General features: G+C 45.4%; 1 protein-coding gene across 2 annotated transcripts; it reads right to left on the bottom strand.

Annotated features, from left to right (window-relative positions):
- Positions 1-459: 459 nt before the first annotated feature.
- LOC106612725 (sodium channel, voltage-gated, type II, beta) lies at positions 460-27,880 on the bottom strand. Of its 2 annotated transcripts, XM_014214180.3 has the most exons (5): positions 27,653-27,880; positions 8,387-8,553; positions 7,431-7,641; positions 6,038-6,233; positions 460-3,500 (listed from the first exon to the last, which is right to left on the bottom strand). In XM_014214180.3, the coding sequence occupies exons 1-5, from the start codon at positions 27,735-27,737 to the stop codon at positions 3,473-3,475; spliced, it is 687 nt and encodes a 228-aa protein (XP_014069655.1). In that variant the 5' UTR covers positions 27,738-27,880; the 3' UTR covers positions 460-3,472. The 2 variants fall into 2 exon arrangements, with proteins under 2 accessions (XP_014069655.1, XP_082812296.1); XM_082956170.1 differs by lacking the exon at positions 460-3,500 and having other exon boundaries at positions 6,034-6,233.

Below are 27,880 nucleotides of genomic sequence, written 5' to 3' on the forward strand. Positions count from 1 at the left end.
TTAAGAACCCTCCCACTGAGACCCAGATACCTGCACTACATGTGTTACATATCCATCCTCTCTCCCTCATCCCCCCCTCCCTTTTTCTCCAGGCTCCAGCAGAAAAGCTGACCTTCCTCTCTCTATTTGTCTCACTTTCAGAGAGCCAGAGGGAGAGAAAAAAGGAAGTGTAGAGCGAGAGAGAGAGAGAGAGAGAGAGAAAATCTGCAGCTTGAGTTGCTGTTTCTTTTTTCTCTATCCAGCAAGATTAAGTCTTTGGATGTTGCTACAGTGCTGTCTAACGGTAGTAGCTATATACAGCACACTGGTGCACTGGCCATAACCCAGCCTCACAGCCTCCGCACTTCACCTGCTATCATTAATCACCCCTTCTCACCAGTAGTAATTCCACAGGGAAGTTTTAGAGCTCATTTGTCAGAGGTTAGTAAAAAAATGGCTGACAATAAAAGGCACACTGTAATATTTCTATGCTCATTTTTATTTCAAAATACAATAATGAATACAGCTCATTATTAGAGACAAGCATTTCTGGTGTTCGGTGCGAGAGGTCCTGGTTAGAGCCATGCGTCACAGAGGAACAACTGCAGCAAAAACATGCACGACCACACAGAGACAGACAGTCAAACGCAAAACTCTGGGACCTCCACTATCCCAGCTAGCTATCCCGGCATTCAGGAGTCCAGCGGAGACGTCAGAGTGAGTGACAGGGGAAATGGAGGTGATGTTTATTTCATTAGGCTACATGTATTGCTTTGTCCCCTAGCCATCGGTAGCAGTGTGTGTAAGTGTGTGTGCTCATGTATAAAATACAGTACAATCTAAATTATTATTATTTGTAATTCTTGAGGTTACTTTGGATAATTAAGTCTGATTGTGATTGTTATCGTCTCTGGTTGTGGCAACAAGCTTCCCAGACATTTCTCACCATGATTCTAGCTGTCTCAGACTCCCTACATACTGATTTACACACCACACTCACAATTGCACTAAGTTGAATTAATTTATATTAGTCATTAAGTAAGTCTAGAATGGGAGCGTGTACGCCCTACAGGTGGAGATCAGCATTGACCTTCCACTGTTTAATTAATGATCTTTCAGATGTGAGCTCCCCAAACTCATGCCAACTTCCCAAAGACCAAGTAATGATGACTACAACAATTTCAACAGCTAGAACAACCACAAAGTCATGGCATAAAGTACAAATTACATGACTATGTGGTACAAAATTCAACAATATCAAAGTGCAATACTCGACCAAGAAAGATCTAAACTAGAACGGCTAGGAGATCTGAGGAGACAAATAAAAAGTAGAAAAGAAAACATGCTTTGGCAGTGAATAACGTAAAGGCAGCCAATGAATGGAGTGGCCATTGCAGAGACAGGCAGAGACTATCTCCAGATGAGGTAGGGCACTCCTGGGCACAGAATCAGCGTGGCCCCTGGCTTTAGCCCTTTAAACCACGTCAGACAATATCAGAGGCACCCAGTCATATAACTACAGTTACACTCCCATAGCCTGTCTGCTCCCCCAACAATGTCTGTTGAAAAAATATAAAGCCAAGACTTTTAGACACAAGGTGCAAATTAAGATAACATATTACAAATATTGACTAAAATAAATAATGCTACTAATTTGCAGTTGTGATGTTGTTTAGCAAATCCAAAGTTCATCTGTGCTTTTGGATACTTTTTGTGATCCTTCACAGACTTACATACATTATAATGCTCTTATGATAATGTAATTTAAGCCCGACATCTTTGAAGGTAGTTTGAAATGCAATGGGTGGAAAGTGGAATGATTGATTGTATATTAATTACATCTCACGTTGTCTCCCAAATACAATACTCATTTAGCTAAATATGTAACATCCAAAGAGCGTCCAATATCAATTACCTCAGACGAGAGAGGTCCCATACATTCAAACATTGATAGTTTAAGACAGTGAGGACCACACCTAAATAGCGACAGCAATCAAAGCACACCTCTAAAGTACAGCTTGTTATTAGGACAAAACGTAGAAATATATGTATCTGATATAAATGTTACTCTATCTTACTTTTTTTCTGTTTTCCCTGAAAGTGCTCAGCTTGTGTGTATGTGTAGGCCTCTTTGTGTGGACTTCTAATGTGCAAAACAGCTACGTGGCTGTATGTGGTGGTCGAAGCTTATGTGTTGGTTCAAGTATAGTCAATGTGTCTGCGTGCTCATTTGAGTGTCAAGGGATACTGCAGGTGGACAAAAGGGGGACATCATTTGGGGATTGGACTTTTTGTGCAATGTATATTACAATATCATCAAAGACCAACAGATGAATGATCCATCCATCGTAGGCAGAATTGTGCCTGTCATAATATGTGCAAAAAATATCATGCTAATATACGATACAGTAGTAACTTAGTATGAGGAAGCAACACAGGCTAAAAATCATATTGGAGGTGAAGCAAGGGTTCAGAAGGGTTGACTACTGATAAAATCATCCCTGGCTTCTCCATTCAGGGAGAGTCTGAGTTTGAAGAGAAGACACTCAAACACTCTAAGGACACTCAAACGCATATTCACACACGTGTATACACCCACACTGCCCGTAGTGACATCTAAAGGTCATTCACAAGCTTATACCCTGTACATAAAAAACGAACACAAACAGACAAAAAAATCCATCCATACCATTCGCACACAGAACGGTTGTCATTTGGACACACACTAGCTGTCAGAAAAAAACAGGGAACTTTTTTTGCCTCAGCCATTATGCATCGCTAAGTAATGTGATAGAGCAGGAAAAAGAGAGAGAGCGAGAGAGAGAGAGCAAGAGAGCGAGAGAGAGAGGGAGAGAGGGAGAGAGAGAGGGAGAGAGGGAGCGAGAGAGGGAGAGAGGGAGAGAGAGAGAGAGAGAGAGAGAGAGAGAGAGAGAGAGAGAGCAGGATCTTTCCCAGTAATCACGGCTGTCAAACCAATCCATTTACTCCGCAGATGCAGGATTTTAATTTGAGCCAGTTTGCTACAGTAGGAAAATAATCCTGCAGCAACAGGACATGTTAATTATTATGTGGATCATAATGAATTGATATTTCTCTAGGAGGGAAAATCAGGTCTAAAATGTCCAAGTGGAAATTACAAACTTCAGAACCCTTTTTAAACCTCAAATACAGTACACATTTTAAATGTCCTGCATTGCATTTTACATGTCCTACGTCTGTATTTTAAGAGAGACTAGAAGCGAGGAAAAAGGGGAAAGAGGAATGTCGTTTGGAGGCTGCCGTCCACTAGCCTCCTCCGCCTTTTGTGGCTTCTTGTCAAAGAAGAGAGAAGATAAGATGGCCGACTGAAGACAGAGGCAGGCGTGGGTGGCGTGAGTGGCGTGGCTGGCGGCTGGGGCTTCCCATAGCGGCAATCTTGTTTAGCTGGACAAGAGGAGGGAAGGAGGGGGCGTGGGGTGAGGCAGATGCTGGACAAGGATTCAAGGAAGGGTCACTATACATCTTCAGGCAGGAATGCTTTCCTGAAGGTTATGGTTCATTGGAAACAGAGAGGCAGGGAAAGAAGAGAGCAGAGATATATATGAGCTCAGCAATACAGTACATACAGTACATCAAATCCAGCTATTGAACATATACAAGGAAACAACACACCTAAGATCAACACACTAAAAATATGTCCCACAGAATAAAGTCACATGAGGGTAGAAGACAAGATAGTTTAAACATCTAGGTCAGTGCTTTCTAAAGTAGGCACTGGTTATCTTGCCAACCGGACTTGTTTTTAAATCGGATTTCCATGCTATTGCTGTTGTACAGTATTTACATCCCACTGTAGGATCAGGGGGAAAAGTCGGGACTAACTTGTACAATCCCATCCCATACATCAAACACAGACTGCACCACACACACCCATCACCACACCACATTGGCTAGGGCCACAATGCAAACACAGCAATAGCTACTGTGCAGAAACAGGCAGGGGTGGATCTCTCATAGAGTGTGGAAAACAGGTTAGATACTAGTCACTCAAAACCTAGTAAAAACATGCAAACACACTGCCCTGAGACATGGCTGTAGACTCCTATAGTCTGCAAAAAAAGCGATGACACACATGTGCATAGTCCCTTTGTAGATGCTCTACAGACCATCTACTATCTACTATCAGTAATATTTCCACTAACTATCTACTAACCCTAACCCTATCTCTAACCCTAACCTTAACTCTTATAGTAACCCTAAACTTAACACTTACCCTAATCCTAGCCCTAACCATAACCCTTATTCTTAACCTAACCCTAACCCTACAAGCAGTTGCTTATCAACAGACGGTTTGCTGAAAGTACGACCATGAAAGTCCAGGCCTATCCAAATAAAGTAGGACAGAAATTCATCCTGGAACCTTGCATGGCGGAGTCTACAGCCATGTGTCAGGTCAAACAAACACCTGACTGCAAACAAATGGACAAAATCTAACTTGAAATACAGTGAGCACACGTAACTTTTCCTTCCCCCATGAATCATGTTAGACGACAGATTTGTGCAGAAAAGTTGTGTTTGTATCTGAAGTTAGGATTGAGACCTACAGGCATTCAGAATCAGAACTGGTCAGATCTAAGGCCTGGAAGAGAGATGATCAGGTAGAAAAGAGGTTGAAAGTAGAAGGGAGAGCAGACCAGAGAGGGAAAGGTAGGATAGAATTGACCGTTCTATTGGAAGAGATCAGGACAGCGGTTGAGAGTGAGACTGTGTCTGAACAGTCCTTTCCATGTCTTCTGTCCTTCACGGCCACTGATACATGAGATGACAGCACACTGTTTTAATCTATTGTCCTTTCACAGCAGTGGTCATACAGGACATGAACCAAGGACACACTGCAATTATCGTAGCTAAATATCAAACAGAATTTGAAGTTCCCATCACCATGGTAACGAGAGAGCGGGATAAACAGCAAGGTTTGGGGAAGAAGGCCATAAGTGGCCACTTCTTCTTGGGTAACTGGGGTCACATGACCAGAACAAAACACCAATCACAGATTGTTACCAGCGTGAGGGAGGGGGTGTGGCTCCAGCGAACTTGGGCCTCCAGGACCATGCAGGCCGGTTATAGCTGCCTGGCTCATGGCAATATACACACATACACATGGGGCACGAGCATGCACGCACACACACACACACACACACACACACACACACACACACACACACACACACACACACACACACACACACACACACACACACACACACACACACACAAGAACACACATAAAAAACGCAGACACACATACCCGCAGGAACACACATTCAACACAAAGAAGAATAAAAGAAGGGGAAGAGGGGATATTTGACAGCTTTGTTCAACCATTTGTCAGAGTGGTTTTAAGAGAAATGTATGAATCCACTTTAAACCGGACATATTTCTGGCATGTGTTTCTGGGGTTATTCCAAAATGTTGTGACTTGTTCGGTATAAATGATGGACCACCCCCATCAGCGCCTATGTACAGCTGAAAAAGAAAGATAATGAAGTAGATTTTAAGACTCTCCAGTTTTGCCTCAAAAGCATTGCCTCAAGTAGATGACAGAAGATGAGAGCGAGAGCACTAGAGAAAAGGACAAACGGCAAAGAGAAATGAAAGCAAGAAAGAGGAGGATAGTGCAAATCAGGGTATGCGCTATTAGAATTTCACAACCTTAAGAAAGAGTCCTAGAGCAAAGCAATATAGAGATGTAGGATTTTAATATGATCACCCTGTTGCAGCACAACTTTCCTGAAATGCAGGAAAGTTGTGCACTTGTGCTATATTTGAGGTTTAAAAAGGTTTCTGAAGTTTGATATTTCCACTTTGAAATTTCAGACTTGATTTTCCCTTACACATACGTAAAACCCCAGAAGAATGTCCAACTTCCCATTTCCTGTTGCTGCAGAATTATTTTCATGCTGTAGCAAACTGGCTCAAATTAAGAGCCTACATCTGTAGAGGTATCGAGGAAGAAATAGGATGGCTAAAGAAGAAGACATCACTTCAAGAGAAGGTTAAAACAAAGGGGGGTTCTCACTTGGTTCCCTCCTCGGTGCCCCCCTCTGCATCCAGCTTGCCCTCTTCCTCCATTTTCTGCTCGTCAGAGATGAGCTCCTGTTTCTTGTGGCGCCTTATACACTTCACCACCACCATGGACAGGATGAGCAGAGCCAGCGCACCGCCGACTGACGCCCCGATCGCCACCGCTATGGTCGAGTCCCGCGGGGGAGGCACTGTGGGGGGGAGAGGAGGAGGGAAGAGGAAGAGAGGGGAAGGAGGTGAGATAGTTCTGTAAATAGAGTGTACAGTTGGCAAAGGGCTGATTAAAACCAGTGTGAGGACACAAAAAAAACAGGATAGCAATGCTGAAATAGCCTTTTATGTATGTTGTGTGTGTGTGTGTGTGTGTGTGTGTGTGTGTGTGTGTGTGTGTGTGTGTGTGTGTGTGTGTGTGTGTGTGTGTGTGTGTGAGTGCGTGCGTGCGTGCGTGCGTGTGTGTGTGTGTGTAAATGCATGTGTGTCTTCATGCAAACACGCGTGTGTAAAAGTGTGTATGTGTGAGACCAACATTTGTGTGAGGCAATGACTCTGAGGTGAGCTGGGTTGGCACTCCCATCAATAAGTAAAAAGCTGTATAGTGTTGAGTCATCACGTCCTGGGCTGAAGGAAAGTTGAGACAGAGACCAGTGATGAACAGGCACACAACCAGACCAGGAACGTAAGGAGGGATGGATTGATGAGTGAATGGATTGATAAATGGATGAATGGCAAGGCCAGGACACATGAATTAATGGCACACAAGCCTCAAAGCCAGGGATGGGCTAGTATGGATGGATGGATGGATGGACCAGTTGTCCACAGATTAGTGCTGAGCGATTAGTGCTTTTTGAGGTCGGTTCGGTTTCAGTTCTATTATAAAACAAAATAACCATGGTTTTCAATTTAGGTTTCAATATGTATTTTGTCTACAGTAAACGCAGTATGCTTTATGTGGGATGAATAAACAACACTGAATAAAACAATGAATAAAAGCCCCACGTTGGCCCATTACTGCTTATCACTTACTAACCATCATTTACTTTAATAAAATAATTGTTTTCTTTGATTACTTTATTATTTCAAGTCATAATTTCTATAGAGCTGCTGCCTATTCGGTCTGACAAAATCACAATTTTAGTAGATCTTCAAACAAATAAGGCATACTTTTATGACTGTTGAATACCAACTATCAAATCAAATCAATCACTTAGATCATGTATTTTCAGGCTCACGAAGCAACAGCGAAGTAACTTGCCCCCTGTCCCTCTTCTTGCTCCCTGCCTTGCCCCCTGTCCATCTTCTTGCTCCCTGCCTTGCCCCCTGTCCCTCTTCTTGTTCCCTGCCTTGACCCATGTGCCTCTTCTTGCTCCCCGCCTTGCCCCTGCCCTTACGTTCTGTGACGACAAACATATTGATGATTCCGTGGCCTTGGATCCGGTCAGGGGGATTGCGCACGTAGCAGTTATAGATGCCCTTGTCCGACAGCTGGACATCAGAGAGGGTGATGGACAAGTCGTTCTTTTCCAGATTACCCACAAACTGCACCCGGTCACTGAACCGGTCTGTCCGCAGGGGCATCATCCCCTTCTTATAGGTCATGAACTGGAGGAGAGAGGAGAAAGAAGAGGGGGATTAGCAGAAAGATAGACAGGAAACATGTTTTTATTGAACCCAGGACTCCCTGGAAAACAGTGGCAATTGTTACTGAGTACAGATGTAGGATCTTCATTTGTTCACTCTTTTGTTATTGACAATTTTCCTGCACTGCAGGAAATCCAGATGAGCTTTGTGATTTACATACATTCACTGAAAACCCGCAATAATACACGGTTATATTAACAGTATTGCACTTTTCATGTACTTCAGTCTACTTTTGTCCAGCTCATAGCCTAACCACTGATGAAGCAACATTATGGACTAAACGTTAAAATCCTGTTGCGGCAGGATTATTTTGCTACGACAATAATGAACAAATTAAGATCCTACATCTGTAGACTATCCTGGGTAAATAAATCAAATCAAATGAAAGACATCGAAATAGTTGGAGAAAGCATGGCTTTTAAAAAAGCAGATAGGAGACAGGAGAGAGAGGAGAGGGAGTTGACACCGGAAACGCAAGGAGGATGGAGAATGCAAAAGAAAAAAGATGAATCTTACTGTATATCATGGCAGCGTGAAGAAAGAGCCAGGCGTATGGTGTCCATTTTAGCCTTACATCTTACCCCTCCTTGAGCCAGTCCTCACCTTCCTTGAGTCAATCTGAGACTGAGGGTGTCCTAAAATGGACATCGTACATCTGCCTGACATTGACACAAGACAAGGGCAGACACACAGTCTGGTCTCTCACCATCTCCTCAGTCTTGTTGGTGTTCTCCTGGTAGGTCCAGTTCATGGCAAACTTATTGACGTCCATCTTGTAGCAGGAGGTGAAGATGCACTGGATCCTCACCATGGTGCCGTTCAGGACGTCGATCTGGTTATGGACCAGCACATCCATACTGGACGCAGGGCAGGCTGGGGGAAGGAGGGAGATGGAGGGGACTGGTTAAGAAACACATAGATCTGCTACCAATGGAAGTATGGGTATTGTTGTTTACTGCTCTACAGGAAAGAGTGAGTTCATTCATGAGAAAGAGCATTCTGATTACACACATATGTATGGCGATCATCACATAAACAAACTGCTACAGTATGTATTTCAAAAGTTCATTTTTTGGGGGGGGTCAGTGAAATCCTCTGTAAAGTGACCAACATTAGCAGACGGTGATAGCAGTATTAGAATACTGCTTTAGCAGTAGTGTTATAGACGCTAATTGTCCGCACAACCTGGGAGGCATTGCACAGCACAGAACCATACTGTAGCAACATCTCGGTATGCACACAGTGACTCACTCCTGCACCGGTTACTCTTAACGCAGCTCTATACACACCTTGCACTTCCTCCGCAGTGCCCTGAACCATAACGAAGGAGTATGTGAACGAACGCTTAGACAGCATTTTGAACAGCCAGTTGAAGCAGTGGTTTAGCTGTAGGCACGGAGGTATTCTACCCGGTAATTCTGCCCTGTAATTGTTTCACTCATCGGTATAATGGAAATCATTGTTTGCGGATTGGCGTTCGTTGTGGCGATGGCTTATGCATGAGCATTGGCTAAAGCTGCAGAAAAAGAGTCTGGCTGAATCTCCTGAATACATAACTCATTGAGGCATTGAGGCAGAACTGTGCTTTATACCTGTGTGTGTCTATACTGCTGTGTCTGTGTACTGCGTATGATGACAATGCACAGTATCAGTTAGGCATTTGAACATTTGCACATCTGTTTGTTTGTGTGTGTGTTTGTGTGTGTTGTGTGTGTGCTGGGCAGGCACCAGAACGAATAGGTTGGAAGGGCCTTTGATATCCATAGGTGGCCATGTTTTTTCACGGGTCCTCCTATGTGTGCACCCGCTTGCATTGGAAAGATTTTTCAAATACTGAGGAACTCATTCGCAATGGATGTTAAAAAAACAGACTTTGTTTACAATGTGTGAGGTGAAGAAAATATTGCTGAGAACCTCAGCTCAGCATTTCAAATCATTGTCACAGGGTTAATCATAAAAATCTGAAGTAAAATTATAAAAATATAAAAGTAAAAATTAAACTAAGGCCATATGGACACGTTGATACACTGTGGTCCATTGGCGGCTAAAGAAATTAGCGCATATAACCCAGAGATAGCCTACTGGCCAATGCAACAGTACACCTATAACTACCATCGTCAAATAAGTAAATTCATAAGCCTACAAATAAAAACAGTAGAACATATAGCATGATGAAAATTCTGGTTCTTTCAATCACATTCATCTCTCTACTCTGCCTCCCTTTGACCTGAGCTATTGATAGTGCAAAAATGTATCAAATCATCAACTGGGTCCGCCAATAAGCTGTCGCTAGCGAACTTCTAGCATTGTATCAACTAGCCCCTACCAGGCTCTCATAGTTTCCCATGCCAGTGAGCTTGGGACAGACAGCTGTTTTTATAAAGTTTCCAATGGGATCATCAGCTCATGATACTTTGCATTTCCGACCGAGGCTTGGTGATCGAGGACAGGAGTGTTGTAAAGAGCTTTCAAATACTGAGGAACTATCATTCGCAATGGAAAAAAACAGACTTCGTTTACAATGTGTGATGTGAAGAAAAAATGACTGAGAAGATTGGCTTATTAGTGGTGGACGTGGTGAGTTAAGACATCAGAAATCAGACATTGCCAAATGGGCATTTTGCTACATTGCATGCAGCAGGCCAGGTAAATTACTGTAATTAATACATGCATTAACAGGAATTACTGTAACCAAATGACGTGCTCCCTCTGCTGTTTTCTGAAGTCCATGATCAGCTCTTTCGTTTTGTTGACGTTGAGGGAGAGGTTATTTTCCTGGCACCACTCCATCAGGGCCCTCACCTCCTCCCTATAGGCTGTTTTGTCATTGTTGGTAAACAGGCCTACTAAATCAAATCAAATAAAAGTTTATTTGTCACGTGTGCCGAATACAACAGGTGTAGACCTTACAGTGAAATGCTTACTTATAGGCTCTAACCAACAGTCCAAAAATGGTGTTAGGTGAACAGTGTAAAGAAATAAAAACAACAGTAAAAAGACAGTGAAAAATAACAGTAGCGAGGCTATATACAGTAGTGAGGCTATAACAGTAGCGAGGCTACATACAGGCACCGGTTAGTCGGGCTGATTGAGGTAGTATGTACATGTAGATATGGTTAAAGTGACTATGCATATATGATAACCAGAGAGTAGCAGTAGCGTAAAAGAGGGGTTGGCGGGTGGTGGGTGGAGGGACACAATGCAGATAGCCCGGTTAGCCAATATGCAGGGTCACTGGTTCGTCGGGCCAACTGAAGTAGTATGTACATGAATGTATAGTTAAAGTGACTATGCATATATGATAAACAGAGAGTAGCAGAGGCGTAAAAGAGGGGTTGGGGGGGCACACAATGCAAATAGTTCGGGTAGCCATTTGATTAACTGTTCAGGAGTCTTATGGCTTGGGGGTAAAAACTGTTGAGAAGCCTTTTTGTCCTAGACATGGCACTCCGGTACCGCTTGCCATTCAGTAGTAGAGAGAACAGTCTATGACTGGGGTGGCTGGGGTCTTTGACAATTTTTAGGGCCTTCCTCTTACTCCGCCTGGTGTAGAGGTCCTGGATGGCAGGCAGCTTAGCCCCAGCAATGTACTGGGCTGTACGCACTACCCTCTGTAGTGCCTTGCGGTCGGAGGCCGAGCAATTGCCATACCAGGCAGTGATACAACCAGTCAGGATGCTCTCGATGTTGCAGCTGAAGAACCTTTTGAGGATCTGAGGATCCATGCCAAATCTTTTTAGTTGCCTGAGGGGGGATAGGTTTTGTTGTGCCCTCTTCACGACTGTCTTGGTGTGTTTGAACCATTCTAGTTTGTTGGTGATATGGACACCAACGAACTTGAAGCTCTCAACCTGCTCCACTACAGCCCCGTCGATGAGAATGGGGGCGTACCTACCCTCACCACCTGGGGGCGGCCCATCAGGAAGTCCAGGATCCAGTTGCAGAGGGAGGTGTTTTGTCCCAGGATCCTTAGCTTAGTGATGAGCATTGAGGGTACTATGGTGTTGAACGCTGAGCTGTAGTCAATGAATAGCATTCTCACATAGGTGTTCCTTTTGTCCAGGTGAGAAAGGGCAGTTGGGAGTGCAATAGAAATTGCATCATCTGTGGATCTGTTCGAGCGGTATGCAAATTGGAGTGGGTCTAGGGTTTCTGGGATACTTGTGTTGATGTGAGCCATTACCAGTCTTTCAAAGCACTTCATAGCTACGGACGTGAGTGCTACGAGTCTGTTGTCATTTAGGCAGGTTGCCTTTGTGTTCTTGGGCACAGGGACTATGGTGGTCTGCTTGAAACATGTTGGTATTACAGACTCAATCAGGGACATGTTGAAAATGTCAGTGAAGACACCTGCCAGTTGGTCAGCACATGCCCGGACAACACATCCTGGTAATCCATCTGGCTCTGCAGCCTTGTGAATGTTGACCTGTTTAAAGGTCTTACTCACGTCGACTACGGAGAGCGTGATCATGCAGTCGTCCGGAACAGCTGATGCTCCCATGCATGCATCAGTGTTGTTTACCTCAAAGCTAGCATAGAAGTGATTTAGCTTGTCTGGTAGGCTCATGTCACTGGGCAGCTAGAGACTGTGCTTCCCTTTGTAGTCTGTAATAGTTTGCAAGCCCTGCCACATAAGACGAGTGTCGGAGCCGGTGTAGTACGATTCAATCTTAGACCTGTATTGACGCTTTGCCTGTTTGATGGTTCATCGGAGGGCATAGCAGGATTTCTTATAAGCTTCCGGGTTAGAGTCCCTCACTTTGAAAGCAGCAGCTCTACCCTTTAGTTCAGTGCGAATGTTGCCTGTAATCCATGGCTTCTGGTTGGGGTATGTACGTACAGTCACTGTGGGGACTATGTCCACGATGCACTTATTGATAAAGCCAGTGACTGATGTGGGGTACTCCTTTAATGCCATCGGAAGAATCCCGGAACATGTTACAGTCTGTGATAGCATAACAGTCCTGTAGTTTAGCATCTGCATCATCTGACCACTTTTTTATAGACCGAGTCACTGTTGCTTCCTGCTTTAAAGTTTGCTTGTAAGCAGGAATCAGGAGGATAGAATTGTGGTCGGATTTACCAAATGGAGGGCGAGGGAGAGCTTTGTACACGTCTCTGTGTGTATATCTGATTTAAGATTCCCTGCATTAAAGTCTCCGGCCACTAGGAGCGCAGCCTCTGGGTGAGTGGTTTCCTGTTTTATTATTTCCTTATACAGCTGACTGAGTGGGGTCTTAGTGCCAGCATCCGTCTGTGGTGGTAAATAAACAGCCACGAAAAGTATAGCTGAAAACTCTCTAGGCAAGTAGTGCGGTCTGCAATTTATCACAAGATACTCTACTTCAGGGGAGCTGTTGTTTACAAATATGCACAGACCGCCCCCCCCCCCCCCCCCCCTCGTCGTACCGGAGTGTGCTGTTCTATCTTGCCGGTGCAGCGTATATCCTGCTAGCTGAATATCTATGTCATCATTCAGCCATGATTCCGTGAAACATAAGATATTACAGTTTTTGATGTCCCGTTGGCAGGATATTCTTGATCGTACCTCGTCTAATTTATTGTCCAATGATTGAACGTTGGCGAGTAATATTGATGGTAATGGCAGCTTTCCTACTCGCCTTCTGCGGATCCTTATGAGGCATTCCACTCTGTATCCTCTGTACTTGCGTCTCTTCCTCTTGCAAATAACTGGGATGTTGGCCTTGTCGGGTGTTCAGAGAATGTCCTGTGCGTCCTGCTTGTTGAAGAAAAAATCTTTGTCTAATCCAGGTGAGTGATCGCTGTCCTGATATCTAGAAGCTCTTTTTTTTACCACGAGATACGGTGGCAGAAACATTATGAACAAAATAAGTTACAAATCACGAGGAAAAAAATACATAATAGCACAATTGGTTGGGCGCCCGTAAAACTGCTGCCATTTCTTCTGGCGCCATCTTACGACATTGTAAGATACTGTTGTATCGTCTGCAAGCTTGATGATTGAGCTTTAGATCTGCGTGGCCACGCAGTCATGGATGAACAGGGAGCACAGGAGGGGGCTGAGCACGCACCCATGAGGGGCCGTTGTGTTGAGGATTAGTGAAGTGGAGGTGTTGTTTCCTACATTCACCACCTAGGGGTGGCCCGTCAGGAAGTCCAGGATCCAGTTGCACAGAGCGGGATTCAGACCCAGGGCCTCGAGCTTAATGATGAGCTTGGAGGGTACTATGGTGTTGAAGGCTGAGCTATAGTCAATGAACAGCATTCTTACGTAGGTATTCCTCTTGTCCAGATGGGATAGGGCAGTGTGATTGCGATTGCATCGTCTGTGGACCTATTGTTGCTGTAAGCAAATTGGAGTGGGTCTAGGGTGTCAGGTAGGGTGCAGGTGATATGGTCCTTGACTAGTCTCTCAAAGCATAATGACGGAAGTGAGTGCTCCGGGGCGGTAGTCATTTAGCTCAGTTACATTAGCTTTCTTTGGAGCAGGAACAATGGTGGCCCTCTTGAAGCATGTGGGAACAGCAGACTGGGAAAAGGATTGATTGAATATGTTCGTAAACACACCAGCCAGCTGGTCTGCGCATGCTCTGAGGACGCGGCTGAGGATGCCGTCTGGGCCTGAAGCCTTACGATGGTGAATACACTTCAATGTTTTACTCACGTTGGCTGCAATGAAGGAGAGCCCGCAGGTTTTGGTAGCGGGCCGTGTCAGTGGCACTGTATTGTCCTCAAAGCGAGCAAAGAAGTTTAGTCTGTCTGGGAGCAAGACATTGTGTCCGCGACGAGGCTTTTTTTCCTTTTGTAGTCTGTGATTGACTGTAGACCCTGCCACATACCTCTCGTGTCTGAGCCGTTGAATTGTGACTCAACTTTGTCTCTATACTGCCGCTTAGCGTGTTTGATTGCCTTGCGGAGGGAATAGCTACACTGTTTGTATTCGGTCATGTTTCCGGTCACCTAGCCCTGATTAAAAGCAGTGGTTTGTGCTTTCAGTTTTGCTCGAATGCTGCCATCAATCCACGGTTTCTGGTTTGGGAATGTTTTAATAGACGCTGTGGGTACAACATCACCGATACACTTGCTAATAAACTCGCTCACCGAATCAGCGTATTCATCAATGTTGATGTTCGACGCTATGCGGAACATATCCCAGTCCACGTGCTCGAGTTGCAACATGCAATGCCCAAGTTGTGAGCTTTCCAAATAGACATAGGCCTACACACTTGGGATTTGAAACAAGTGTTTCACTTCTTCATCTCTGCTGAAACTCTCTCATTGGAGAAAGCATTAATGAGCAAAACAGCGCCCCTCTGTCTTGCTGTATGTAGCCCATGTATTTGATGCTGTCTGGACAGAAATAGTATGACATGCCATTCTCTTTTGGTCCAGACAGCATCAAATACACGGTCTATACATACTGAGACAGAGGGGCGCCGTTTTGCTCGGTCGGATGCTTTATCTGAGATTGATGCATCTTTCTGTCAGCGCACATCTTGGTCAAATAAATCTTTATTTCAATATTTTACTTGGATGGGCAAGGAGGTACTGTGTGTGTGTGTGTGTGTGTGTGTGTGTGTGTGTGTGTGTGTGTGTGTGTGTGTGTGTGTGTGTGTGTGTGTGTGTGTGTGTGTGTGTGTGTGTGTGTGTGTGGTGTGTGTGTGTGTGTGTGTGTGTGTGTGTCTGTTCTGTGAGTGCCTCAGTGGGATGTCTATGTATTGGTCTGAGACCGGCTGTTAGTGAGTGCAAGCACGTGCATGATCGCCGGGGTGGGATGGGTGTGTTGGCTCTGCACCATTCGTTCCCTCTGCAGTCTGCCGGGTTTTGTGTTCCTGGACAAGTTCCCACTGCTGCACTCACTCTTCATCGTACCGGGTCTCTGCTACAGATAGACCTTCTACTCACACATCTCTCTCTTTCTCTCTCTCTCTCTCTCTCTCTCTCTCTCTCTCTCTCTCTCTCTCTCTCTCTCTCTCTGTTTGTGTGCTGTAGTGGTGCAGTTAGTGTCCTGTCCCTCGGCTCCCTCACTTCCTCCCTATCCTCTTGCCTTCCCTCCCCTCCCTTCCTCTCTCTGAATCAGGTGTCCTCTGGAAGTACTGCAGCGCAGCACCTTCTTAGATAGGAGGGAGGGACAAATAGGCTTACATCCCATAATACGCATACAAACACGACGTAACTCCCCCCCCCCACACACACATATGCTCACATATAGACCCATAGCTACACAGTGGCAAAACATATGCACAATCTGTACGTCACACACACACACAGCACACAGCCCACAGCACATGTACTTGCAGAGTCAGCACTCAGCCATGCACGCTAGTATTTACTGGTGATATGTGACTGTCTTCCCAGACTATGCCTTGCCCTTGAATATTTCCAATTAGCTATATACAGATGTTGGATCTTAATTTGAGCCTGTTTGCTACAGCAGAAGAAATAACCCTGCAGCAACAGGAAAAGTGAATTATTATGTGGATTATAATTAATGGGCATTTTTTTGTAAGGGTTGATACATTTTCCCTTAGGGCAAATCAAGTCTGTTTGTAATTTACGGTGGAAATTACAAACTTTAGAAGCCTTTTCAAACCTCTAATACACTACAATTTCTGCCATGTAGGGAAATTCTCAGCAACAAAAGAGTGATCAAATTAAGATCGTACATTGTACTGTATCTTGTGCACCTATATGGTGAGTACATTCCCACACCAAGGAGGGGGTTCATTTACAGTAGGTGCATCACATCCTTATACTGTACATACACAATCAGCTAATCCCATCCATGCTTAGTCAGCTGACATGTCTTAATGACGCTCAAAGTCTACATCCCCAATGTAACGGGAAGTAATTGGAAGTTACTGTAGCTCACTGCCAATACTAAGAGATTAGCTAACCTAACTTGAGTAGCATCTGGTTCTGCAGTAACTTAAAGGGGGAGTCCAACGAAAGTCTCCTCTATCTCTTGTGCAAGAGGCTTTGGTTGGGAAAGTTACATCATGTCAGTAGGGAGCACATGCATGATGAGTTGACGTTGATCATACATGAACATTGCGTTGCGCTAACTTTGACACACTTCTTCACTGCTGAAGGTGAACTCTGAGTTAAATGCTATCTTGAACAAATGTACATGTTTTCTGTACGTGTTACTGGGAGTTAAGAATATGTCTGATGCCAACATCATTGTCTAAAACTATAGGCCTATACACACACATATTGAACTATAATCTCACAGTATGTGTAGCATTCTGAGAGAGATTATCTCATCCTATAAGGCAAGCGTGTCAATAATGTGTAACACCCATGTGACCGTATGCTTATGCTGCACTACTTTATCTGCTATCACAAGGCAGGAAATACTGCAGTGTAGCGCCCTCTCCCTCCCTCCTCCCTTCTTCACTCTCCCTTCCTCTCCTCTCCCTCCCTCTGTACACCCTAGATCTCCCTCCCCCTCTCTGTCTTTCAGCTCCTTTTTTTTACAGAGGCTCGAGGTCATCGTAAAAGAGAAGGTAAAGACAAGATGCTCTGCGGTGCTGTAGAAACTACTTTCAAATGTCATTGGATTACTGTGTGGCAGCTAAATACATACGGTCGCACACACACACACACGCACCGACACGAACAGTTGCGTTCTACATCAGATGCCATTCTCTCAATCAGGAACTCTCTCGCTCTCATCTCATACGCAAAATACAAACACATTAGGCACACACGCACGGACACACACACACACACACACACACACACACACACACACACACACACACACACACACACACACACACACACACACACACACATACACACACTGCACCAAGATAACTTCAGGTCATCAAGATGTGTTCTCTACAGTTAACATCACATATTGCAAATACAATAAAAAAAAGGTTACGCTCTTAGAGAGAAGGTTTCCAAAAGGGTTCTTTGGCAGTCCCCACAGGTGAACACTTTTTTGGTTAATTCTAAAACCCTCAGTGCAAAGGGTCCTACATGAAACCCAAAAGGGTTCGACCTAGAACCAAAAGGGTTATTAAAAGGGTTCTCCTACGGGGACTGCCGAAGAACACTTTTAGGTTCTAGATAGCACCTTTTTTTTAAGAGTGTATATGCAATACTGCACTAATACACCTATCATTTCAGATGCAGCTGTGAAACTAGCCAAAACACTAATAGCATGGAAGAGAATGTAAGCTTTTGTTGAGGTTCTACCATACCACCTCTACTAATATCTGAGTGTGTTTTGCGGGGAGAGTGGGATTGTAGTTTCCTGTGGTTTCTTAGCTAACAGGACACTGCATTCACCCACTGTGTGTGTGTGTGAGCATACATGTGTGTAGGACACACTATCTACCGAGAGAGTGTTCATCTATGTTCTTCGTAGCTGTTGATTTACCACCACAAATCGATGCTGGCACTAAGACCGCACTCAATGAGCTGAATACGACCATAAGCAAACAGGAAAACACTCATCCAGAGGCGGCGCTCCTAGTGGCCGGGGACTTTAATGCAGTTTTACCTCATTTCTATCAGCATGGTAAATGTGCAACCAGAGGGAAAAAAAACTCTTAGGCCACCTTTACTCCACACACAGAGACGCGTACAAAGCTCTCCCTGGCCCTCCATTTGACCAATCTGACCATAAATCTATCCTCCTGATTCCTGCTAACAAGCAAAAATGTAAGCAAACAGGCAAAGCGTCAATACGGGACTAATATCGAATCGTACTTCACCGACTCAGATGTGGCAGGGCTTGCAAACTATTACAGACTACAAAGGGAAGCACAGTCGAGAGAGCTGCCCAGTGACACAAGCCTACCAGACAAGTTAAATTACTTCTATGCTCACTTCGAGGCAAACATGACTGAAACATGCATTTACATTTACATTTTAGTCATTTAGCAGACGCTCTTATCCAGAGCGACTTACAAATTGGTGCATTCACCTTATAATATCCAGTGGAACAACCACTTTACAATAGTGCATCTAAATCTTTTAAGGGGGGGTTAGAAGGATTACTTTATCCTATCCCAGGTATTCCTTGAAGAGGTGGGGTTTCAGGTGTCTCCGGAAGGTGGTGATTGACTCCGCTGTCCTGGCGTCGTGAGGGAGCTTGTTCCACCATTGGGGTGCCAGAGCAGCGAACAGTTTTGACTGGGCTGAGCGGGAACTGTGCTTCCTCAGAGGTAGGGAGGCGAGCAGGCCAGAGGTGGATGAACGTGCCCTTGTTTGGGTGTAGGGACTGATCAGAGCCTGAAGGTACGGAGGTGCCGTTCCCTTCACAGCTCCGTAGGCAAGCACCATGGTCTTGTAGCGGATGCGAGCTTCGACTGGAAGCCAGTGGAGAGAGCGGAGGAGCGGGGTGACGTGAGAGAACTTGGGAAGGTTGAACACCAGACGGGCTGCGGCGTTCTGGATGAGTTGTAGGGGTTTAATGGCACAGACAGGGAGCCCAGCCAACAGCGAGTTGCAATAATCCAGACGGGAGATGACAAGTGCCTGGATTAGGACCTGCGCCGCTTCCTGTGTGAGGCAGGGTCGTACTCTGCGAATGTTGTAGAGCATGAACCTACAGGATCGGGTCACCGCCTTGATGTTGGTGGAGAACGACAGGGTGTTGTCCAGGGTCACGCCAACGCTCTTAGCACTCTGGGAGGAGGACACAAGGGAGTTGTCAACCGTGATGGCGAGATCATGGAACGGGCAGTCCTTCCCCGGGAGGAAGAGCAGCTCCGTCTTGCCGAGGTTCAGCTTGAGGTGGTGATCCGTCATCCACACTGATATGTCTGCCAGACATGCAGAGATGCGATTCGCCACCTGGTTGTCAGAAGGGGGAAAGGAGAAGATTAATTGTGTGTCATCTGCATAGCAATGATATGAGAGACCATGTGAGGATATGACAGAGCCAAGTGCCTTGGTGTATAGCGAGAATAGGAGTGGGCCAAGAACAGAGCCCTGGGGGACATCAGTGGTGAGAGCACGTGGTGCGGAGACAGATTCTCGCCACGCCACCTGGTAGGAGCGACCTGTCAGGTAGGACGCAATCCAAGCGTGCGCGGTGCCGGAGATGCCCAGCTCGGAGAGGGTGGAGAGGAGGATCTGATGGTTCACGGTATCAAAGGCAGCAGATAGGTCTAGAAGGATGAGAGCAGAGGAGAGAGAGTTAGCTTTAGCAGTGCGGAGAGCCTCCGTGACACAGAGAAGAGCAGTCTCAGTTGAATGCCCAGTCTTGAAACCTGACTGATTAGGATCAAGAAGGTCATTCTGAGAGAGATAGCAAGAGAGCTGGCCAAGGACGGCACGTTCAAGAGTTTTGGAGAGAAAGGAAAGAAGGGATACTGGTCTGTAGTTGTTGACATCGGAGGGATCGAGTGTAGGTTTTTTCAGAAGGGGTGCAACTCTCGCTCTCTTGAAGACGGAAGGGACGTAGCCAGCGGTCAAGGATGCGTTGATGAGCGAGGTGAGGTAGGGGAGAAGGTCTCCGGAAATGGTCTGGAGAAGAGAGGAGGGGATAGGGTCAAGTGGGCAGGTTGTTGGGCGGCCGGCCGTCACAAGACGCGAGATTTCATCTGGAGAGAGAGGGGAGAAAGAGGTCAAAGCACAGGGTAGGGCAGTGTGAGCAGGACCAGCAGTGTCGTTTGACTTAGCAAACGAGGATCGGATGTCGTCAACCTTCTTTTCAAAATGGTTGACGAAGTCATCCGCAGAGAGGGAGGAGGGGGGGGGGGAGGGGGAGGAGGATTCAGGAGGGAGGAGAAGGTAGCAAAGAGCTTCCTAGGGTTAGAGGCAGATGCTTGGAGTTTAGAGTGGTAGAAAGTGGCTTTAGCAGCAGAGACAGAAGAGGAAAATGTAGAGAGGAGGGAGTGAAAGGATGCCAGGTCCGCAGGGAGGCGAGTTTTCCTCCATTTCCTCTCGGCTGCCCGGAGCCCTGTTCTGTGAGCTCGCAGTGAGTCGTCGAGCCACGGAGCAGGAGGGGAGGACCGAGCCGGCCTGGAGGATAGGGGACAGAGGAAATCAAAGGATGCAGAGAGGGAGGAGAGGAGGGTTGAGGAGGCAGAATCAGGAGATAGGTTGGAGAAGGTTTGAGCAGAGGGAAGAGATGATAGGATGGAAGAGGAGAGAGTAGCGGGAGAGAGAGAGCGAAGGTTGGGACGGCGCAATACCATCCGAGTAGGGGGAGAGTGAGAAGTGTTGGATGAGAGCGAGAGGGAAAAGGATACAAGGTAGTGGTCGGAGACTTGGAGGGGAGTTGCAATGAGATTAGTGGAAGAACAGCATCTAGTAAAGATGAGGTCAAGCGTATTGCCTGCCTTGTGAGTAGCGGGGGAAGGTGAGAGGGTGAGGTCGAAAGAGGAGAGGAGTGGAAAGAAGGAGGCAGAGAGGAATGAGTCGAAGGTAGACGTGGGGAGGTTAAAGTCACCCAGAACTGTGAGAGGTGAGCCATCCTCAGGAAAGGAACTTATCAAGGCATCAAGCTCATTGATGAACTCTCCAAGGGAACCTGGAGGGCGATAAATGATAAGGATGTTAAGCTTGAAAGGGCTGGTAACTGTGACAGCATGGAATTCAAATGAGGAGATAGACAGATGGGTCAGGGGAGAAAGAGAGAATGTCCACTTGGGAGAGATGAGGATTCCAGTGCCACCACCCCGCTGGCTCGATGCTCTAGGGGTATGCGAGAACACGTAGTCAGACAAGGAGAGAGCAGTAGGAGTAGCAGTGTTATCTGTGGTAATCCATGTTTCCGTCAGCGCCAGGAAGTCTAGGGACTGGAGGGTAGCATAGGCTGAGATGAACTCAGCCTTGTTGGCCGCAGACCGGCAGTTCCAGAGGCTGCCGGAGACCTGGAACTCCACGTGGGTCGTGCGCGCTGGGACCACCAGGTTAGAGTGGCAGCGGCCACGCGGTGTGGAGCGTTTGTATGGCCTGTGCAGAGGAGAGAGAACAGGGATAGACAGACACATAGTAGACAAGCTACAGAAGATGCTACGCTAATGCAAATGAGAGTGGACTACACGTCTCGAATGTTCAGGAAGTTAAGCTTACGTTGCAAAAATGTTATTGACTAAAATGATACAGTACTGCTGGCTGGTGGAGTAGGCTAGCTAGCAGTGGCTGCGTTGTTGACTTTGAACGTGTAGCTGGCTAGGTAACCTCGGTAGTTTCAGTACTACACCTTGTCATGATACAAAGCAACTTTGTAGCTAGCTAGCTAACATAACACTAGTCAAGACGTTCCTTGTAGTGTATTTAGTTTCAACAATGCTGCTCGTCGGTAATAGTTGGCTGGGTTAGGAAAAATGGCGTCGCGGGGGACGGAAATAGCTGGCTAGCTAACCTCGATGGCTGGATAGCTAACAATTATCAAGCTATGACAAAGACAACTAAGTAGCTAGCTAGGTAACACTGCACTAGTCAAATCGTTCCGTTGTAAAGTATTAGTATCTACAGCGCTGCTAGTCGGTAACGGTTGGCTAGCTGGCAGTGGGTTAATGATGACTAGGTGTGTTGAGTAAGTCTGGCGCCGCGTCGCGGCTGGCTAGCACACCTCGATAATACTCAAACTCAAACTACACAATTATCTTAGATACAGAGACAGCAAAGACAACTATGTAGCTGGCTAACTAACACTAACACCACACTAATCAAGTCGTTACGTTGTAATGTAATAGTTTCTGCGGTGCTGCTAGTCGGTAGAAGTTGGCTAGCTAACAGTGATGACTAGCTAGCTAGCAGCTAGCAGCTAGCAGTGTTGACTACGTTAGGAGGACGAAGATAGCTAGCCTCGATAATTACTCAGTTACTCTAAGCTACACAATTATCTTTGATACAAAGACGGCTATGTAGCTAGCTAAGAAGAATTGCTCAGATCAAACAAATCAAGCCGTTGTAATGTAGCGAAGTGTAATATTACCTGTGGAGCGAAGCGTGGAACCTACACTCCGGAAGGATGAATTTCGACTATACCAGCCAGAATATAGCATGAGCATATAGCATGGCAACTTGGTATGAACATTAAACTCTTATTCACTAAAGAAGTGATACCTCCTAGCTGTTGCGTTAGCGCAGCAACTGTAGACGTGGGCTAGCAGAGGACGGACAGAGTATCTCTTCTACCACACAAAGACGGTACTACCAAGTACCCGTTCTACCACCAGACATTCTTCAAAAGACAAACCGGCCTTCCATCTACGACCAACCGATCGAAGCGCAGCTCAGAGTAAATATTTATTGCATTTTCCTTTTCCAAATGGGCGGTTATTTGGAATGCATAAGATTCTGTATTTACGATAGAGTAGCTGCCTATGGCCTGATAGCATAGCTTCTCCCTTTGTTACTCAGTCTTCCCGCTCTTTCATTTATGCATGAGAGCATCAGCTGTTCCGGACAACTGTTTGATCACGCTCTCAGCAGCCGATGTGAGTAAGACCTTTAAACAGGTCAACGTTCACAAGGCCGCTGGGCCAGACAGATTACCGGGACATGTACTCCAAGCATGCGCTGACCAACTGTCAAGTGTCTTCATTGACATTTTCAACCGCTCCCTGACGAGTCCGTAATACCAAGATGTTTCAAGCAGACCACCACAGTCCCTGTGCCCAAGAACACTAAGGTAACCTGCCGAAATGACTACCGACTCGTAGCACTCACGTCTGTAGCCGTGAAGTGCTTTAAAAGACTGGTCATGGCTCACATCAACACCATTATCCCAGAAACCCTAGACCCACACCAATTTGCATACCACCCCAACAGATCCACAGATGATGCAATCTCTTTTGCACTCCACACTGTGCTTTCACACCTATGTGAGAATGTTATTCATTGACTACAGCTCAGCATTCAACACCATAGTGCCCTCAAAGCTCATCACTAAGCTAAGGACCCTGGGACCAAACAACTCCCCCAGCAACTGGATCCTGGACTTCCTGACGGGCTGCCCCCAGGTGGTAAGGGTAGGTAACAACACATCCGCCACGCTGATCCTCAACACGGGGACCCCTCAGGGATGCCTGCTCAGTCCCCTCCTGTACTCCCTGTTCACTCATGACTGCACGGCCAGGCACGACTCCAAAACCATCATTAAGTTTTCCGATCACACAACAGTGATCACCAACAACGATGAGACAGCCTATAGGGAGGAGGTGAGAGACCTGGCCGTGTGGTGCCAGAATAACAACCTCTCCCTCAACGTGATCAAGACAAAGGTGATGATTGTGGACTATCTGAAAATGAGGACTGAGCACACCCCCATTCTCATCGACGGGGCTGTAGTGGAGCAGGTTGAGAGCTTCAAGTTCCTTGGTGTCCACATCACCAACAAACTAACATGGTCCAAGCACACCAAGACAGTCGTGAAGAAGGCACGACAAAACCTATTCCCCCTCAGGAGACTGAAAGATTTGGCATGGGTCCTCAGATCCTCAAAAGGTTCTACAGCTGCAACATCGAGAGCATCCTGAAGGGTTGCATCACTGCCTGGTATGGCAACTGCTCAGCTTCCGACCGCAAGGCACTACAGAGGGTAGTGTGTATGGCCAAGTTCATCACTGGGGCCATGCTTCCTGCCATCCAGAACCTCTATACCAGGCGGTGTCAGAAGAAGGCCCTAAAAATTGTCAAAGACTCCAGCCACCCCAGTCATAGACCGTTCTCTCTGCTACTGCACAGCAAGCGGTACCGAAGCGCCAAGTCTAGGTCCAAGAGGCTTCTAAACAGCTTCTACCCCCAAGCCACAAGACTACTGAACATCTAATCAAATGGCTACCCAGAATATTTGCATTGCCCCCCCCCCCCACCCCACTTATTTTATGCTGCTGCTACTCTCTGTTATTATCTATGCAAAGTCACTTTAATAACTCTACCTACATGAACATATTACCTCAATTACCTCGACTAACTGGTGACTCCGCACATTGACTCTGTACCGGTACCCACTGTATATAGCCTCACTATTGTTATTTTACTGTTGCTTTTGTACATTTTTGTTGTTGTTATTTTTCTTAAAACTGTATTGTTGGTTAGGGGCTTGTAAGTAAACATGTCACTGTAAGGTCTACAACTGTTGTATTCGGTGCATGTGACAAATACAATTTGATTTGATTGTCAGCAGAATGTTTGTTTAGTGTGTATAGAAATATCAAACTTAATGGTTCAATAAGTGTGTGTGTGTGTGTGTGTGTGTGTGTGTGTGTGTGTGTGTGTGTGTGTGTGTGTGTGTGTGTGTGTGTGTGTGTGTGTGTGTGTGAGCATACTTGTGTGCAAAGGATTTTAAAGTGGTATGTCAGTGTTGGGAAATGTCACGAACTAGCAAACATCACCAATCCACTGAGACTGTGGTTCTGCCTTGGTACTCTTTCACCTGGTTCAAGACTAGTTCGGACCAGAGCCATGTATTTTGAGAGTGGGGCCAACTTTTAGAATTTTGAACATTTTTCTAATTCTAGGCATTCAGTTACATAGCATTATTTAAATATTCTCCATGTAAAGTAATGGGGTGTTATGCCTAACATAGCTTCCATAGAATTTGTAAGTTTTCTGCAAATGTACCATAATGCAGAAACCTCAAGGGCACAACTTTCTAAACACTACCTGCCTGCTGACAAGGTGGTTGATGGACCAGGTTGTCTCATAGACCATGACCTCCCCATGACCTCTGGGCCCATTAGCTGCCAAGTGATACATAGCCTTGAATAAAAGTGACTGCCAATGTCCTTGGTCCTGTGTGTGTTCAGTGTGAATGTGTGTGTGTTTGGCTGTAGGCAATGGCTCAGCATACTCAATGACTGGTGAGTTCAATAGGGGAAAGGATGATGTGGTGGAATACATTACTGAGGGACTGACCTAAATATGGTGGTCGTAATGTTTTTACGTTTGGCTTTATGGAGGTAACAGTGGTCAAAATGTATTGGATCTCTGTCTTTTGATGGCTGAGGTACATGTCTTTGATATGACAGAGGGCACAATATTAGGTGAACCTGCTGACAGGCAAGGTCCTCGTGCAGGAGTCTATGGGATCACAAACGACACACAGTAGCCTGTACCTTACAGCTCAGTCTAATCATGTACCCTACAGCATCCCTTCCATGATGAAGCAGCTACTCCTAGTCTCTACTTCCTCACATTCAAAAGAAGCCTTATGGCACTATCCTGAGAATGAGAATTTATGATCTATCCTATGAAATAAATGCTGCCAGCTCCAAACTAAAATGCTGCATAGCCACGGTATGGGACAGACTACAGTATGGGCTATACAGTGGCTGTGGATTAGCCTGCCCCCTTGTGGATGAAATTATAAAGTGCACTCAAAGATATTGGATATTACAAATACTCTTGGCTGTTAGTCTGCAACCGGTTGACATCCAGTGTAGCCTAGTCCTCTATATCAATCATCCATACTGTTGTTAAATAGCATTTGTGAGCTCCTAAAAGTCTACTATTACCAACTGCTCCTTGAAATAGTATGAGAGGATGTATACGTGAGCTCAGCATGCCAGCATTGCCTGCTAGACATTGCTGCTGGTCTATGAAGTACAATGTCTGCGTGGCACTGTCTCCCTCTGGTGTAAAAGTCTAGGAGGTGCAGCAGCATGACAATACACGACTGTTCTGAAATGGTGAAGGTTTCAGAGGCTGGTGTGGTATTAGTCATCTCTTCTGCTGCATACTGCACAATGACCAGACAGTGTAAACCAGGTGACACACACATACAGTCGCATCATCACAACAGTTTGAACGTGTTAGGCTATAGGCACTGCATGGCAATGCTATTTTTCCAATATGTATTTTCCACATTTTTCACCTATTTTTTATTTGTAATATTCTACAACATTATGATAACACAGATATGAACAGGCATATGTTGAACATAAAGGTTTAGGCTACTGCATAGGCTTAATGGTGTCATGGCATCAAAATTACAGTTCTTCAAATTCATCTCATGAGCTGTCATTACTCATCAGTAGCCTGTTGCCAAGCAGGCCTCTGCTGAGCACAAAACAGCGCTTTCACTATCCATCTTTACCTGAGTGCTATTTGGGATACGAATAATAAAGTGTAGGCTATGTAAATGAACGGGAAATATAAGCTAAACTAGTGAGGCAATGTGAATAGATTATTGTATCCGCCCAGATGCGCTAAACTCAGTATAGGCTTCGTCATAGCCAGTTGACCGAGGCACAGCAAGCTGCCAGTCACGCTTGGACCCGCTATTATGAGAAAGCAAACACTATGAAGATTTCTTTATTTTAAATTGAGGATAAACGACAATTTCTTTCAGATTCAAGGCCTGTTTACAAATAGCCTGTACGCAAGGCGATGTTGCTAGTGAAGCTTCTCTAGTGCAGAGATGATGGATATACGCGGGGTCCGTGCGTCAGCGTCCATCCACTCCACCCCGCACCTGCATCAGTAGAGAGAGCATCACTTGATCTGCCTGAGTCCTGATACTTACACGAATGTTACACATTCTGAATAAGCTATAGGTAGATAGCGGGCCAATAATAAATCCCCACGTTGTTTCGGTTTTTCCTCGATATAGATCAGGCGTTGGGACGTTGGAAATACGCTTTTTGTGATTCACTACGTTTGTCTCTGGAGTAAAACAAACAAAAAAACACATCGTTTAGCCTACTGTTATGGTTACTTGACAGAGTCTGTTGACATAGCATACAGACGTATTAGATCGAATTACTAATGGTGAGGGGAAAGTGTTAGCCTTAGAGGTGAGGAAGTTGGTAATTTATAGTGACGACAAGCGGCGGATTTCGTGAGCCACCAGTCTATTAATTAGGTAGCCTACCATAATCATACAGGATTTCAGGAATATCTAAATGTCGCTCATCTACACACAAACACAAGCACACTTACACACACAACGCGCGAGAAAACTGAGCACATTTGATCCAAGTGAGTACAATTGCGCCTGTCACTCATCTTTCCAAATATCGATCCGCTGTTAACTTTACATTAGACGCTTCTGTAGTAACCTACTTACCCATAATATAAACCATCAACCCCACGATGCACAAATTGATAGCTGGCATCCACGTCTTATTTCGCTTTTGTAATGTAAAATGCATTGTATCTCCTTGTAGTAAAACGTCACGATATATAATAAAAATAGAAATGTCGTAAAATCTTCCTTTTTACTTAAAAAAAATCTTAAAATATGTGTTATTCTATCAGTGCTATGATATGGCTGGCAGTGACTGTAGCTGTAGAA

The sequence above is a fragment of the Salmo salar genome, chromosome 09, assembly GCF_965601325.2.
Source record: "Salmo salar chromosome 09, fSalSal1, whole genome shotgun sequence".
NCBI classification, from domain to species: domain Eukaryota; kingdom Metazoa; phylum Chordata; class Actinopteri; order Salmoniformes; family Salmonidae; genus Salmo; species Salmo salar.